This window comes from Lethenteron reissneri, chromosome 28 (assembly GCF_015708825.2).
Source record: "Lethenteron reissneri isolate LAM-NWPU_2019-01 chromosome 28, ASM1570882v1, whole genome shotgun sequence".
Lineage (NCBI taxonomy): Eukaryota > Metazoa > Chordata > Hyperoartia > Petromyzontiformes > Petromyzontidae > Lethenteron > Lethenteron reissneri.
In genome coordinates, this window is record NC_083806.1 from 11,254,746 (window position 1) to 11,272,112 (window position 17,367).

Genomic DNA, 17,367 nt, shown 5'->3' on the forward strand with positions numbered 1-17,367 from the left:
AACTAAACACAAAAAGTAGTTCTAAAGAAATGAGCTTTCAATTTAGATGTAAAAGTGCACGGCTCCCAGTGGCTTTCTAATATCGTAAGGACGGCCGCAGAAAGCGCATCCGGTAGCGTGCGACGCGGTGACCACCGTCGTTGTCCGACGGCGAGCCAAAAGCCACGAGGACGACCGGAGTTTGCGCGACGGCGGTTCATGCCCCTCGATGAGATCAACAAGCTATTGGCGGCTCATTCGTGGCGAGCACTTTGCGTGCGACGACCGCGACCTCGTGCGAAAATGAAGACAGCGCGGGCGAAAATGAAGACATTTAATTAAAGTGCACAGCTGCAGCGGCTCCCTAACGTTGCACAACGCCGTGGCGTGTCGTCATCCCCCCCCCCCCCCACCCCTTCCGTGGTGGGGCTGCTGCTTGCGGCACCTTGCTGACGGTGAGGATGCCCTCGTTGGTGACGTAGTTGGTCGCGATGTCGAAGCTCTCGCTGTGCTGCCCGGAAACGATGCGGTAGCGGGCGCGCCACGCCGGCGTGTGCGGCGTGTCGCCGTCCTCCGTCTTCAGCACCAGCACCGACTCGCCCACCATGTTCTCCAGCACCGTGCAAATGAGCTGCGGGCGGCGTCAATTTCATTCAGAGAGGCGTAACTCGACCATTGTCGTTAAAAGACGTTGCACTCGCCGCAGAGGGTTGCGGCTGGCGCAAAAACTGCGCCGCGTGGCCTTGCGGGAGCCTCAGTGCCAATAAAGTTATCGCGTTTTTAGTTTTTCGTCCCGTTTCGCTTTCATGGGGTGTACACGCACGTCATCGGTACGGAATCGAAACAAAAATAACGATGACCGACGCACGCACGCACTCCATCGGGAACGGGGAAAGGGTTGACATCTCATGATCTTCCCGAACCGTCGGCCGATCGCTTCAGCCAATAGGACCGCCGGACACGACCGCCCGATACGCGGCGCCCCACGGCGGCGCTCTCCGGCAGAGGTCGCAAACGGGTTTTGATTCCTTACCCGTACCCGTACCCAGCCGCACCAGGGTCGCAAACGGGTACCCGTACCCGTACCCGGCCAGGTACGGGTAGCCGGGTATCAGGTAGGGTACGGGTACATATTCTTAGGTTTTTATTTTTTTCGGTAAAGTCACGTAGGTAAAACATCAAAATTAATAAAAATAAAATAAAGATCACGACGTTTCGGAGGCAACACAAGTCTCCGTCATCAGGTGGGACCGGTATGGGTATCGGGTACCCGGTTGCGACCTCTGCTCTCCGGCAACGTCCGAGAGCCTCAAGAGCCCCGCGGCAAGCGGCGGGGCGGCGCTGGCGGCGGCACCGTTGGGTTGGGGGCGGTCGGGAGGGGGGGTGGTGTGGGGGGGGGCGTGGAGGGCGGCCGCTCACGTTCTGCCGGGGGAACATCGGCGCGTTGTCGTTGACGTCCTGCACTTGGATGACGACCGTGCCGGTGGAAGAGAGGCCGTAATCCGCTCCGTTGCAGTCACTGGCACGGATCAGCAGAGTGTAGAACTTCACAGCCTGCGTCCCATCGCAACAGCGGAGCGCAACTTAACGCTGCGAATGGCGGCGAAATACGGCGCGTGGAACGTGCAGCGGCGTAGAAGTACAGTACGTGAACGGATTTGCCTTGCACAGTTGCAGAGACAATATATTTGTATTGCCTTTGAAACTGATTGGCCTACACCAAAGACGGTTTCAAAGACGATGCATATAACGTCAGAGCACGTGTGTTTGCATGTTCACCACACGTACGCGTGGTTAACGCAGTTCTTGATTCCATTTATTTGGTGTTTTAGCATCTTAAGACCTGGTTTTATTGCCAGAAAGGGTAAAAAAGGTGCCGGAGATATATCTCATCTGTGAAAGACAGCTCCCTCCTAGCGCTTGCGCTGTAAGAATGTCTTCGATTATAAATGCTCGTGCGACGGTCGTGGACTGACGATTTGCGTCGCACGAATACGCACTTCGCGTAAGCGTAATTACTATTTTTAACTTCACCAGGTAAGGCCACTCTGAGCTACGTAGCTATTTCATAGAAGCGACCTGGCTATCACAAACGAAGTGGCTTTTTGCGTGGAAATTTATAGCAGCCAAAAATACGAAAAGGGCACCACGGTGGAGAAATGTTAACTACCTTGCGTGATATACAGGAGATCGTGGGTTCGATCCCGACCCGGATGCCTGTATATTTGGAGTTTGCGTGCCTCTCTTCCCATGGTTGCGTGAATTTTTCTCTGGGTCCTCCGGTTTTTCCCCCTCCACATTTATGAACGCATGTTCATAAATGCGGAGGGAACAACCGCAGGAACCGGAGAAAAATCCACGCCACCACGGGGAGGGAGAGAGAGACACGCAAACTCCAAATATACAGCGGCAGCAGCAGGCGTCAGGAGTCAACGTTCCCTTGAGAGGGTCATTGGGGACCCCGCCGCCCTGCGTCCGTTCAGCCCAGCGGTCAGACCTGGGGTCGAACGTCAGCGGACGGATCCTCACCTCTGCGTCGAAGCGAGTCGCTCCCGTGCTGATGATGCCGCTGGAGCGGTCGATGGTGAACATGCGCTGCGACGGCAGTGGCGGCTGCTGCGAAATGATGCTGAACACCACCTGTACGTGGTTGGTCTGGGGGTCGTCCGCGTCCGTGGCCTCCACCGTCAGGACCGGGCTCCCTGCGTCCCGCAATCACGAGTGGATCACGTGCCACGCATCACCGCACACACTTGGGATCAAGCATCATCACGCATAATTGCGCACGCACAACTCACCATCCACACGGGATTGCATCGTGCACATCGTAATTTGTAAACTGACTTCCTTCCCTTTACCAAATACAGTAAAACCTCGGATTGCGAGTAACTTGGTCTGCGAGTGTTTTGCAAGACGAGCAAGATTTTTAAATAAATATTAATTTGATAAACGAGCGAGGTCTTGCAATACGAGCAGTACGTGTATACGCTTTGTCTGCCGAGCGTCACGTGATCACAACTGATGTACGAGTGCTTTGGATTACAAACACGTTTCCGGAACGAATTATGCTCGCATTCCAAGGTTTTGACGGTATAATTAATGATTTATATTTGGCGCATCACTGGTATTGATACACATATTGATGCTCTGGCCCTAATTACCAAATTACCTCAAGCATTGATCATAGTGCTCCAGTGTTGCACTCTAACCATTGTAAAACAGTTAATATTGTTGGGGCAAAACACAAAATAGTAATGTGAAATACAATTATAAACGATGGCGAGATGTTAACTCCCTCGCCTGGTACACAGGAGGTCGTGGGTTCGATCCAGACCCTGACGCCTGCTGCTGTATATTTGGAGTTTGCGTGCCTCTCATCCCGTGGTTGCGTAGATTTTTCTCCGGGTCCTCCGGTTTTTCCCCCCTCCACATTTAGGAACAAGAGGTTAAAGAGTATTTGGCTGCGTTAAAATTCCACGCGACAAGCCACTTCATTGGGCTATCATTCGTGACAGCCAAGTCGCTGTTGAAAAAGATCCACATAGCTCAGTGGGGCCCTTAATTGATATCGCAACGACCGCAACACTACGACAAATTACGTCACGTGGTAACCCCAAATACGACGCGGGCGGACTGGTCTGTGTGCGCATCGCGGTGCGTGGGGCCAACCTGCACGGCTCTTCTCCGACACGTTGCCCATGAATCGCATCTGCGTGAACTCCGGTGCGTTGTCGTTCTCGTCCAGCACGCTGATGGCGAGGTCCAGCTCGGGCTCCAGCAGATTGCCGCGCTCATCCTTCGCGAAGCCCTTGAGCTGCGTCACCAGAAAAGAAAGAAAAGACAACGGGATCGGACGAGACACGAGATCCGCGCGACGCCGTGACCACCGCCTTTGTTCGATGGTTAGCCAAGATCTGCTACTGCTGCTGCTGCGAGGATGAGCGGAGTTCGCGCGGTGATGGTTTATGCTCCTTGACGAGATCAGCGAGGTACTGTGGTTCTTTTGTGGCGAGCACTTTGTGTGTAATGAGTGTGACCTCGTAAAATAATTCAGCTGGCGCATGTGGATAAATTTTTGTTTAAATTTTTAAGGCTTCGCATTTAGAGGATGCTTATAAATGCCTCAGAAACTTAACATCACATCTCATATCAACCATTCCAGCACCTTTCTGCGGTTTATCCAAGGGGATCCCCCAGTGGCAGCGGTCCCTGCGTGGCACAAGGTTGCACGCAAGCACCGGTTTGCAAATTGGCCATCCGTCTAGCCAGTGGCGCGGGTGCGAGCACGGTGATATTCTGCGGACCGGACAATCCGCCCGTGGGCAATTAAGAGTGAACCGTGCACGTACAAGGTAAGCGGCGGGTGGGAGGGGATGTACCGCGTAGCTTGAAATCTTCTCCCGGTCCAGGACGAACATGACGTTGACCTTGCCGGTGATGGGGTCGATGTTGAAGACACCCACGGGCGGTTGGTCAGCCCCGGGCCCCCGCAGGCTGTACACTATCGAATTCACGCTCGACTCTTTGTCCGACCTGATCTGTCAGTCGCCCATCATGAACCACACAAACATCCCCCGGCACCCCCGCATAGCATTTGAGATTCTGTCGGGACAGGTCCTGTTGGCGAGCACTCGTTAAGGACGGCGCGGCGCGGGACAGGCCTGTGCGGCCAGCACCATAACCCGGTGCTTTTGTCTCCCCAGCACTGAGCTACGCACACACGGGTAGACGTGAAGGCAGTGCACAAATGTTTCAAATACAACGGTGCAATTTATCGGCAGACTCTTCGTAATTTTCCGGCCGTTCAGCATCGTTCAAGGTTTTGGTCAATCAGCAGCAGGGTGCCCTTCAAAGTGCCCATTAGTGAGCCTTGCCCAGCTATAGACTGATAGTTCGTTGTCCTTCTCCTGCACCTCCGATTAGCACTGTTGGCTACGTACGATGCGAAAGAAGTTCAGCACGCGTGCATACACACATACTTAAGAAGAGGTGCAGAGCATTATGTTAGTATCATCATCATCGTCGTCATCGACCACGACAAATCCACTGCTGATAGGAAAGCCTGACAAAGAAGCCGTCAGCATCTCTGGTAACACCTAAAGGGACCACGTGACAATGAAATAAATCACGTGGAGCATCAATTGAGCTGCCACGTATCAGTGGCATTACATGGTTGGCATAGGTCGTGGTGTAAGGAATTATATAATAAAATATAGAGTCTGTTCTCTTAAAACGCGTGTTTTCATAACGCAAAATTGGATATAATTCGGGGACACATAATATAGTTTTTTAGATTTCGATTTAAAGCTTTCGTGACTGCAGGGATTCATCTTCTTAGTTCTTTCGGTAAAGTCACGTAGAAGGGAAGTAATAAAATAATAAAAATAAAACATATATATTATATTATTTTATTTTATTATGTTTTATTTTTATTATTTTATTACTTCCCTTCTACGTGACTTTACCGAAAGAACTAAGAAGATAGTTTTTTAGGTTAGATTGCTTAAATATAAATGTGTCGTTAAACCTGCGACCACCCGACACAGCAAATTAGTTGGATTTTTATCACGTAAACAGAACATGCCAATTCGTTACTAGTACAGCACACCGGTGTGTTGGAGAGTAAACCCACAACATTTACAATTCGAGTGCGACGTTTCACCAGTTATTACAACCAGCATCATCAGGAGGACAGCCACACATCTGGCTGTAAGCCTGATGATGCTAGTTGTAATTACTGGATATAACGCGATTGAGTGAACGTAACTACGTCGCGCGAGTCGGAATGAGCGGTCGCACGGCTGCTTCGGCGTAGCATCACACAGGGCGGGATGCTGCTGGATGCTGCTTCTAGATGCTACCCACGCGCCTCAGTCTCTGCTCAGCCTGCGTACGTATCTCACGCGTTATCGTGGACTGAGCTTTACCCTCTATTATATATATTCTTTCATTATAACGTGATTTTCCATCGCGCGGTGTTCTTCAGGAACTACCGTGTTCTAGGAAAACAGACTCTATCTCTCAATTGGTAGACTCTGAATTATCCACGTGCAATTTATCCGATTCGCGGATTAACCGCGCACCTGAGATTTTGACAAAAATCTATAACTCGTGGATTTTCTCTAAAGCCCAAATTAATCATCTAAAAACAGTTATAGATTGTTATTCTTGGAAGTGTTTATTACAAGCCACGAGCTTAAACCGTACAAATATGTGCTCCGGTTAATCTGAAATCCACGTGTGCTACAGTACAGTAGTTGCAATATCTCTACAACAGTGGGCGGAGTTTGACTGATGTTGATTGGCGTGGTTCTGCTATCCACCAAGTGGGCTGAGTCTTCTGTGCAGGAGCAGGAAAGTGTTATCACTGAGCGCGCGCACTGATCGGTCTGCGGGAAATTTAAATTTTTGGATGATCCACGAATTTGAATTATCCGCGACTGCCCTCCCCGTCATTATCCCAGATAATCGGGAGTCTACTGTACATTTTATGGCGTCCCCTGTCCAATTTCCTCTTCGTAGGCCTCGAGCCTGGGCCCCTCCACCCTCGTGGGACCCAGGTCAAGTCTCACGACCTGCACATCACTCGATGAGCCACACCACCGCGCCGAATGAGAGACCCGAGCTGAAGCGCGAGGCTGGGCGAAGGAGACCTCTCACCATCATGAAGACCTTCGGGAACGGGCCGTGGTCGTTCTCGATCACGTGGTTCACTTTAATGGGCGGAAGGATCCACGACCGTTTTTGTCGACCTGCCGGTTCGACGGCCCACTGGTGCCAGCCGTTCTCGGGTGCCGCCTTTGTTTGTCGAGATTGTCCGCGCTCTCGTCCTCCAGCGCTGCCGTGGGTCGCATTTGCTGACAAAAGAGAGAACAGGAGGGAAGCTCCAGGGAAAGGTGCAGTGCCAAACATACGAATAGAGCGCCACGGTGGAGAAATGTCAACTACCTTGCGTGATATACAGGAGATCGTGGGTTCGATCCCGACCCTGACGCCTGTATATTTGGAAGTTTGCGTGCCTCTCTTCCCGTGGTTGCGTGAATTTTTCTCTGGGTTTTTTCCCCTCCACAATTATGAACATGCGTTCAAAGAGTGTTTGGCTGCTTTCAAATTCCACGCGATAAGCCACTTCATTGGGCTATCATTCATGACAGCCAGATCGCTTTTGAAAAAGCGCTACATAGCTCAGTGGGCCTTACCTGGTCAAATAAAGCATAGGCCTTTTGTTAGTTTACAAATACCTCCGCTGCAGTACGCGTGCACGAACGTGTGCAGAGATCTCTTCCTTTTCAACCCACTGCAGGATGAGGGCCTCTCTACACTACGCTGGTCGTCAGGGTTATTTGACCATACTTAACCAAGCTTGGTCATTCCGGGTTTGTGAAGAAGACAGGGGTCATACTCTTCCTTCCGATTATAGGAAGCCACTGGTAGCTGTAGACTCTTAAATCTACAATGAAAACGAATTGCTTTAGAACTGTTTTTTGTGTTTAGTATGTTGTCCTTCCCCAGCACCTCCGATTAGCGCGGTTGGCTACGTACGGTGCGAAAGAAGTTCAACATACATACTCACGTACAGGATAGAAGTTAAAGTATTGTACAGCAATCAATGTTGTTGCACTGAACTCTGCTGACAACCACGTGGCCCCAGAGTCCAAACAGAACCCTGCTTGTCTACGGCTCACGCCCCTTACAGCCGCTATCCGAGCTTAACCCCCGTGCGAGCATCCAAGATCTGCCTTGACAACGGTGCATTGCGGGTGAGTGGGTCAGAGGTCGCGTAAATCAGGCCGAAATGCGCGAGTGGCGCCGCTTACAGCTTCTCACTCTCCTGCGGTCTTCCGTCTGGACCTCGCGACGTCTCAGATCACCCCTCTGACCTTCGCAGAAACCGAGTTAAAACCAAAAGACGCGCTGCAAACGCATCCAAACCGCCTACCGGTGATGCCCGTCGGGAGATCTTGCCTGCGGTTCTATTCTCACGCACGATGGCGGCATGTTTCGAGAGCCAAACGCTTTGCCACGAGAGGGCTTCACGAGAGCATTCGTGTACTTTTGCTATTCCTCCTCCCCATTCGTTGAAGGACCGCAGGCTGCAGCGGTTGCCTTACGTGGTGCAGGGTTTGGGTTGCATGGCAACAACCACACTACTGTGGCTTGACTTTAATGTATCTCTATATATATACGTCTCTACAACTCCACGAGGCTCTATCCATCTCTATGGGTCGACTAAAAGGTCCACAGTTTGGGTTGCCTGCCCATAGTCGCCCTACAGTGCCGTGGCTGGATTAGCCTAATGTAGAGCAGAGTGTGAAGCATCTGAACAAAACACGTGGCTCCAAACTCACCTGCACTGAGTGGCGTCCTTCTCGTGACCTGGTGACCTCCATGCACCCCACTGCACACCTGACACACCAACAAAGACAAAGATCCCCCGTGTAGCCTTAACAGACTGTTGGGGCAAGTGCTGTTAGCGAGCGCCTATGAAGGCCGGCACGGCACACGTGGGGGTGGGTGGGCAGAACCACGCCCGGCCGCCTCTGTCTCCCCAGTGGCGATGTTTACTACACACCGCACCAGGTACTTATTTGAGGCTGAGTCGACCTAGGGGAGACCGGTTCAGATAATCGTCACCGGTGTTAGTGGCTGTGAGCGGGAATCGAACTCGGGTCGCCGGGTTCATAGCGCAGCGCGCTAACTGCACTACCGCTCCCCACACACACCAACACATACTCACACACAAGCACAACACACCAACACATACTCACACACAACCACAACACACCAACACATACTCACACACAACCACAACACACCAACACATACTCACACAGACAACCACAACACACCAACACATACTCACACACAACCACAACACACCAACACACACTCACGCACAGACAACCACAACACACCAAAACATACTCACACAGACAACCACAACACATCAACACATACTCACACACACACAACCACAACACACCAACACACACTCACGCACAGACAACCACAACACACCAACACATACTCACACACAGACAGCCACAATACACCAACACATACTCACGCACAGACAACCACAACACACCAACACACACACACAGACATCCACAACACACCAACACACACTCACACACACACACAACCACAACACACCAACACATACTCACACAGACAACCACAACACACCAACACATACACACACACAACCACAACACACCAACACATACTCACACAGACAGCCACAACACACCAACACATACTCACACAGACAGCCACAACACACCAACACATACACACACACAACCACAACACACCAACACATACTCACACAGACAGCCACAACACACCAACACATACTCACACACAACCACAACACACCAACACATACACACACACAACCACAACACACCAACACATACACACACACAACCACAATACACCAACACATACTCACACACAACCACAACACACCAACACATACACACACACAACCACAACACATCAACACATACTCACACACAACCACAACACACCAACACATACACACACACAACCACAACACACCAACACATACTCACACAGACAACCACAACACACCAACACATACACACACACAACCACAACACACCAACACATACACACACACAACCACAACACACCAACACATACTCACACACACACAACCACAACACACCCACACTCACACACAGACAACCACAACAGACCAACACACACTCACACACAGACAACCACAACAGACCAACACACACTCACACACAGACAACCACAACACACCAACACACACGCACAGACAACCACAACACACCAACACACACTCACACACACAGACATCCACAACACACCAACACATACTCACACACAGACAACCACAACACATCAACACATACTCACACACAGACAACCACAACACACCCACACTCACACACACAAACAACCACAACACACACGTACTCACACACAGACAACCACAACACATCAACACATACTCACACACAGACAACCACAACACACCCATGCTCACACACACACACACACAACCACAACACACCAACACATACTCACACACACACAACTAGTGAACCATTAGCGCCATTAGTGTGGCACGGTAACCATTAACAACATTTCTATGAGGGCCTCCCCGCACCATACGGCTCGTTGTTCTTCGACCATACTTCACCATTTTGGTCAGTCACGAAGTTATGAAGGCGGGGGGGGGGGGACATTGCATGTACTGTGCATATATAGCGGGGGATCACCACACTTTGTTTTACTGCAATGTCCTCTGTTGTGCAAGACGTGAGACTCGCAGCCTACGTAGCACGTGGTGCTCACCCACTCGGGAACCATCCCTCTGAGGTTGAGGAACCTGCTCCTACCTCCAGGGACAATGTAGACACGTGACAGGGACAATGTAGACACGTGAGGGGACATTAGACACGTGACAGGGACATTGTAGACACGTGGCATTGTAGACACGTGACAGGGACAATGTAGACACGTGACAGGGGACATTAGACACGTGACAGGGACAATGTAGACACGTGACGGGGACATTAGACACGTGACAGGGACATTGTAGACACTTGACAGGGACATTGTAGACACGTGACAGGGACATTGTAGACACGTGACAGGGACATTGTAGACACGTGACAGGGGACATTAGACACGTGACAGGGGCAATGTAGACACGTGACGGGGACATTGTAGACACGTGACAGGGAACATTAGACACGTGACAGGGGCAATGTAGACACGTGACGGGGACATTGTAGACACGTGACAGGGGACATTAGACACGTGACAGGGGCAATGTAGACACGTGACGGGGACATTGTAGACACGTGACAGGGGACATTAGACACGTGACAGGGGCAATGTAGACACGTGACGGGGACATTGTAGACACGTGACATTGTAGACACGTGACAGGGACAATGTAGACACGTGACAGAGACATTGTAGACACGTGACAGGGGACATTAGACACGTGACAGGGGCAATGTAGACACGTGACGGGGACATTGTAGACACGTGACAGGGACATTGTAGACACGTGACAGGGGACATTAGACACGTGACAGGGACATTGTAGACACGTGACAGGGACATTGTAGACACGTGACATTGTAGACACGTGACAGGGACAATGTAGACACGTGACAGGGACAATGTAGACACGTGACAGGGACAATGCAGACACGTGACAGGGACATTGTAGACACGTGACAGGGACATTATAGACACGTGCCAGGGACATTGTAGACACGTGACGGAGACATGTAGACACGTGACAGGGACAATGCAGACACGTGACAGGGACATTGTAGACACGTGACAGGGACATTGTAGACACGTGACAGGGACATTGTAGACACGTAACAGGGACAATGTAGACACGTGACAGGGACAATTATAGACACGTGACAGGGACATTGTAGACACGTGACAGGGACATTAGACACGTGACAGGGACAATGTAGACACGTGACAGGGACAATGTGGACACGTGACAGGGACAATGTGGACACGTGACAGGGACATTAGAGACGTGACAGGGACATTAGACACGTGACAGGGACAATGTAGACACGTGACAGGGACATTGTAGACACGTGACAGGGACAATGTAGACACGTGACAAGGACATTAGACACGAGACAGGGACAATTATAGACACGTGACAGAGACAATGTAGACACGTGACAGGGACATTGTAGACACGTGACGGGGACATTGTAGACACGTGACAGGGACATTGTAGACACGTGGTAGGGACATTGTAGACACGTGACAGGGACAATTATAGACACGTGACAGTGACATTGTAGACACGTGACATTGTAGACATGTGACAGGGACAATTATAAACACGTGACAGGGACATTGCAGACACGTGACAGGGACAATGTAGACACGTGACAGGGACAATTATAGACACGTGACAGGGACAATTGTAGACACGTGACAGGGACATTGTAGACACGTGACAGGGACATTGCAGACACGGGCTATGAATATTGTAGACACGAGACGCTGGGGACAAGGGGGACAGGGGGCAGGGAGACACTCTGCAAGACGCAGCACGCGGGCGGACGTGGGGTAAAGCACCGTGACCCACCCAGCCACTCACCTGGAGCAGAATGAACGCGCACAGCGGTAGCAGCAGCGGCGGCAGCAGCAACACGCGCCCACTCCACACGCCGCGGGACATCTCCGCGAACCGCTCGGCGTCGTGGACACGGCGGAGTCGGACCGAGGGACCTCGGCGAGGCGAGAGGAAATCCCTCGGGCGGCGAGGCAGAGGCAGGAAGGTCCCCGGGGTGGGGCGTGTCCGAGAGAGGAGCCGTGGAGGTGCGGGTTGAAGGTGGTGCGGTGAGAGGCGGTCGCGCGGATCCCTCGCGTCGCCCACACACACGCACGTGCACACACACACACGCACACACACACACGTGCACACACACACGCGCACACACACACACGCACACGTCAGTGGCAAGCCCGGGGTGGAGGGGCAGGAGAGAGCGTGGAGGTAGGAGAGTGCATAGAGGAGTGGAGTGGGATGAGAGGGGAGAGGCAGGAGAGTGTGTGGAGGAAGGTTAGAGTGGGATGATAGAGGAGAGGTAAGAGAGTGCGTGGAGGTAGGAGAGTGCGTAGAGGAGTGGAGTGGGATGTTTTGGGAGAGGTAGGAGAGTGCGTGGAGGGGAGTGGAGTGAGATGAGAGGGGAGAGGCAGGAGAGTGCGTGGAGGGGAGTGGAGTGAGATGAGAGGGGAGAGGTAGGAGAGTGCGTGGAGGGGAGTAGAGTGAGATGAAAGGGGAGAGGTAGGAGAGTGTGTGGAGAGGAGTGGTAGTAGGAGAGTGCGTGGAGGGAGTGGAGTGAGATGAGAGGGGAGAGGCAGGAGAGTGCGTGGAGGGGGAGTGGAGTGAGATGAGATGGGAGAGGCAGGAGAGTGCGTGGAGGGGAGTAGAGTGAGATGAGAGGGGAGAGGTAGGAGAGTGCGTGGAGGGGGAGTAGACTGGGATGAGAGGGAGAGATAGGAGAGCGCGTGAAGGGGAGTAGAGTGAGATGAGAGGGGAGAGGCAGGAGAGTGCGTGGAGGGGAGTGGAGTGAGATGAGAGGGGAGTGGAGTGAGATGAGAGGGGAGAGGTAGGAGAGTGCGTGGAGGGGAGTGGAGTGAGATGAGAGGGGAGAGGTAGGAGAGTGCGTGGAGGTGAGTGGAGTGGGATGAGAGGGGAGAGGCAGGAGAGCGCGTGGAAGAGGAGTGGAGTGAGATGATAGGGAGAGGTAGGAGAGTACGTGGAGGGGAGTGAGATGAGAGGGGAGAGGTTAGAGAGTGCGTGGAGGGGAGTAGAGTGAGATGAGAGGGGAGAGGTAGGAGAGTCCATTGCAGGATCTTCCGACGTTTTGAGATGTGGGGACTTGTGGAGGCTGTAGAGGAGAGAGAGTTGAGCTAGGGTGTGTTGAAGTCGGAGGTGTCTCGCGGGATTCTGTGGCAAGGTTTGAGGCAAGGTCAGCCAATACAAATGATAAACTAAATTTAATTATATTCTTAGGTTCTTTCGGTAAAGTCACGTAGGTAAAAAATTAAAATTAATAAAAGTAAAATAAAATAAAAATCACGACGTTTCGGAAGCAACACAAGCTTCCGTGTTGCCGAAAGAACCTAAGAATATGAATCCTTGCAGTCACGAAAGCTTCAAATCTAGAATTAAATTAAATTAATGAGCCGCACTACGTACGAATGAATTAAACGCAAATTGGTTGTTTCATATGACCGCGGGCCACCTGAGTGCAATACCCAGCCACGGCTACCATCAGTGGCGAATTACAGGCAGTCATCGACCTACGAACGCCCGACTTACGAACCAGCTTCCGGACAACAAAAATATCGACTTAAAACGCGAACTCGCACTTACAAACTGAACCGCTGAACATTTCACGGCACTGATCGTATGGCCATTTAAATACAGTGGTTGTGTTCCGACCTACGAACCGTTCGACTTACGAACGGGTCTCGGGAACGAATTCGGTTCGTAACCCGAGGACTGCCAGGTAATATTAAAAACAAGTCCCGGCAGGCAAAACCCCTTTCCCCACACCCCCTTCACCAACTGCACTGACCCACGGGAGAGAGGTCAAACCCCCCCTCCCCCACCCCGTGCCTGCGATGGCATGCGGAGGTCTTCGTCTAGCAGCGGCTGACTAAGGGATGTAAAGAATAATGATTATCGTCTAGATTTGAAGCTTTCGTGACTGCAATGATTCATATCCTTAGGTTTTTTCGGTAAAGTCACGTAGGTAAAAACATTAAAAAGTAAAATAAAATAAAAATCACGACGTTTCGGAGGCAACACAAGCTTCCGTCTTCAGGTGGTACCGTCACAGCCACGACAGCTTATTAATAATAAAGATGCGGCCCATGCCCCACCACCTTCTCCAACCATTATATAAACGCAGTGGTAGCTCCTGAAATCTCTCATTTACTTGATACAGCTGTCGTGGCTGTGACGGTTCCACCTGAAGACGGAAGCTTGTGTTGCCTCCGAAACGTCGTGATTTTTATTTTATTTTACTTTTTAATGTTTTTACCTACGTGACTTTACCGAAAAAACCTAAGGATATGATTATCATCGTTATTTAACACCGGAGACCCGAGTCTGCATGGTGATGATTGAGTCTGGGGGTGGGGTGGCAGTGACGTGTCGCGTCTGTGCACGTGTACGTGTGTGGCTGATCGATGCCCGGGTGCGGTCAAGGGATGGCTCCCTATTGCTCAACCATGTTATGTATGCCGATGACCTGGTAATTGTGGCTCACTCAGAGGAGGAGTTGGAGGCGCTGCTGCTGAAGCTGGAGCGTGCCACTAAGAGGTGGGGCCTTACCATCAGCCCCACCAAAACGAAGCACCTGAATGGGTATTTTGTACCATCGGGCACTCCACCCCCACAACTCACAATCGGTGATGGGGAAGTTGTGGAGAGAGTGGAGAGTTTCCCATACCTGGGCAGTGTGCTCATGACTGGAACCGGTTTAACAGCAGAGGTCTCACTCCGAATCAGTCGAGCGGCATTATCTTTTCATCGGTTGCGTAACGCTGTGTGGAAGCTACCTTGTCTGTCGCTCCACACGAAGCTTCAGGTCTTCTCGGCCACGGTCATTCCCTCCCTTCTCTACGCTTGCGAAACGTGGACCCCCCTAATGGAGCATCTTCGCCAGTTGGAAACATTTAGCCTGGCCTGCCTTCGATCCATCCTGGGTTTAACCAGGCTGGATTGTGTGAGGAGCTCACAAATCCTTGAAAGATCTGGGCAAAGTCCCATCGGTGAGCTCCTCCGGCAGGCAAGGCTGCGTTGGCAGGGTCATGTAGCCCGCATGCCCAGTCACCGCATGCCTAAACAGCTTTTGTTTGGCCGTATCGAGGGGGCTAGACGGGCGCGGCACGGGCTAGAGAAGAGATGGAGTGATGTGGTACAGGAGGACGTGGAGCTGAGTGACTTGCCGATGACTGGTACCAGCGGTGTCAAGATCGGCCTCTGTGGAGGAGGCTCGTGAAGGACGCTATTGGGCAGTTGGAGGCAGTCGCCCTCCAACAACAACGGAGGGCGGAGGAGCGACGCTCACAACAACGAGCGGAGCGCCGGGTGGATAAAGCACAGCAAGTTGGTACAGTAGGGGGCACAGGTGGTGTATCAGCCAGTCGTCTCAGTCAGTCGACCCGTGGCACCTGGGTCTGCCCCGTGACCTCCTGCCAGCGGGCGTTCGACACTTCACGTGGCCTCAAGGTGCACCTAGCCTGGCACAAGCATCGTGGTGACGTCTCCGCCACTTAGTGGCGAATGGTCGTTGTTGTTGTGTTTGTGTGTTGTTTGTGTTGTGTCTTGGGGAGCGGTGGTGCAGTGGTTAGCGCTATGCTGCATTACGAACCCGACCACCCGAGTTCGATTCCCTGCTCACGGCCAACACCGGTGGCGATTATCTGAGCCGGTCCTAGGCCTCCCCTAGGTCTACTCAGCCTCAAATGGGTACCTGGTGCGATGTATACATATCGCCACTGGGGAGACAAAGGCGGCCGGGCGTGGTGAATCCAAGTCCCGGGCGAAGCCGGGTAGTAAAGCTAGTACACGATATTATACACTACTATCTACTACACTACTATACACTACACTAGACAATACACTACGAAACACTACACTACTATACACTCCACTACTATACACCACACTATACACTACACTACTGCCACTACACCGCTATACTACATTGATAACTCATTCCTCGAGAACTGCTTTTTGTGTTTGGTTTGTTGTCCTTCGGCTCGGGCGCACCTCCCATAAGCCCGGTTGGCTCCGTACGGTGCGAAAGAAGTTCAAGCATACGAGACACTAAGGGACAGACAGCAGCAACAGGACAATGAGACAACTCCACACCAGTTCGATCCTTGTCAGGATAATCCCTCCGTAAAGTATAGCGATCATATTCTTGACCGATACAAAAACTCAACAAAGGTACAAAGGGTATGGCCAATGTTTCTTTCTAATATCGTCAACTGTAGCAAGTTAATGATTGACGCTTAGGCGCAGTTTAACACGATGCATTTTAATATATATATATTGCATCAGGGGAGGTAGAGCAGAGATTACGTGAATCGATCAAAGCAAAGATGGACAGATTATTCCTGCAGCGTGAGTCAGTGTGCATTAGCAGAAGCTGTGTGTAAAACAGCATTGTAAAGCTCAATCGTATTGCTCAACACATATCCGTTAAACTATCTTGTCTCTAGCCAAATCGTGGTGGCTAGGAGATGTTGACTACCTCGCCGGGTATGCGGGAGGTCGTGGGTTCCATCCCGACCCTGACGCCTGCTGCTGTATATTTGGAGTTTGCGTGTCTCTCTCTCTCCCCGTGGTCGCGTGGATTTTTCTCCGGGTCCTCTGGTTTTGCCCATCCACATTTTGAAATATGCGTTTATATTATTTGGCTGCTAATTATTTCCACGTGATAAGCCACTTCGTTGAGCTATCATTTGTGATAGCCAGGTCGCTTCTGGAAAAAAAATCTACATAGCTCAGTGGGCCTTGCCTGTTAAAATAAAATAAATTGTCTTGAATAGTAAATAGTGTACATGCCCACGTGCACTATTCGCCCGCACACTTCCACTCCTGTGATCTACCCACGTCTGGGTAAATCATCGACGTTGTTTGGCCATACTTCACCACGCTGGTCAGTGCTGGTTGGTGAAGGCGGGGGAGCATACTACAGAGCAACAATTATATAGGTTTGCCGCACTGTTCCCCCTGTGATGTCAATCGCACAGTCCCGCAGTTGTATAGTACAGCCTGCCGCGTGCATGGTGGTCACCCAT

General features: G+C 51.5%; 1 protein-coding gene across 1 annotated transcript in view; it reads right to left on the minus strand.

The window, feature by feature from the left end:
- Positions 1-12,493, minus strand: part of LOC133348946 (cadherin-2-like) — a 33,512-nt gene extending 21,019 nt beyond the window's left edge. The window contains exons 1-8 of the mRNA XM_061562098.1: positions 12,137-12,493; positions 8,328-8,385; positions 6,640-6,836; positions 4,359-4,517; positions 3,649-3,793; positions 2,509-2,681; positions 1,399-1,533; positions 425-610 (exon numbers count right to left, since the gene is read on the minus strand). Of these exons, the coding sequence (XP_061418082.1) occupies positions 425-610; positions 1,399-1,533; positions 2,509-2,681; positions 3,649-3,793; positions 4,359-4,517; positions 6,640-6,836; positions 8,328-8,385; positions 12,137-12,217 (1,134 nt within the window). The 5' untranslated portion in view covers positions 12,218-12,493. The remainder of the gene's footprint in view (positions 1-424; positions 611-1,398; positions 1,534-2,508; positions 2,682-3,648; positions 3,794-4,358; positions 4,518-6,639; positions 6,837-8,327; positions 8,386-12,136) is intronic.
- Positions 12,494-17,367: the final 4,874 nt, after the last annotated feature.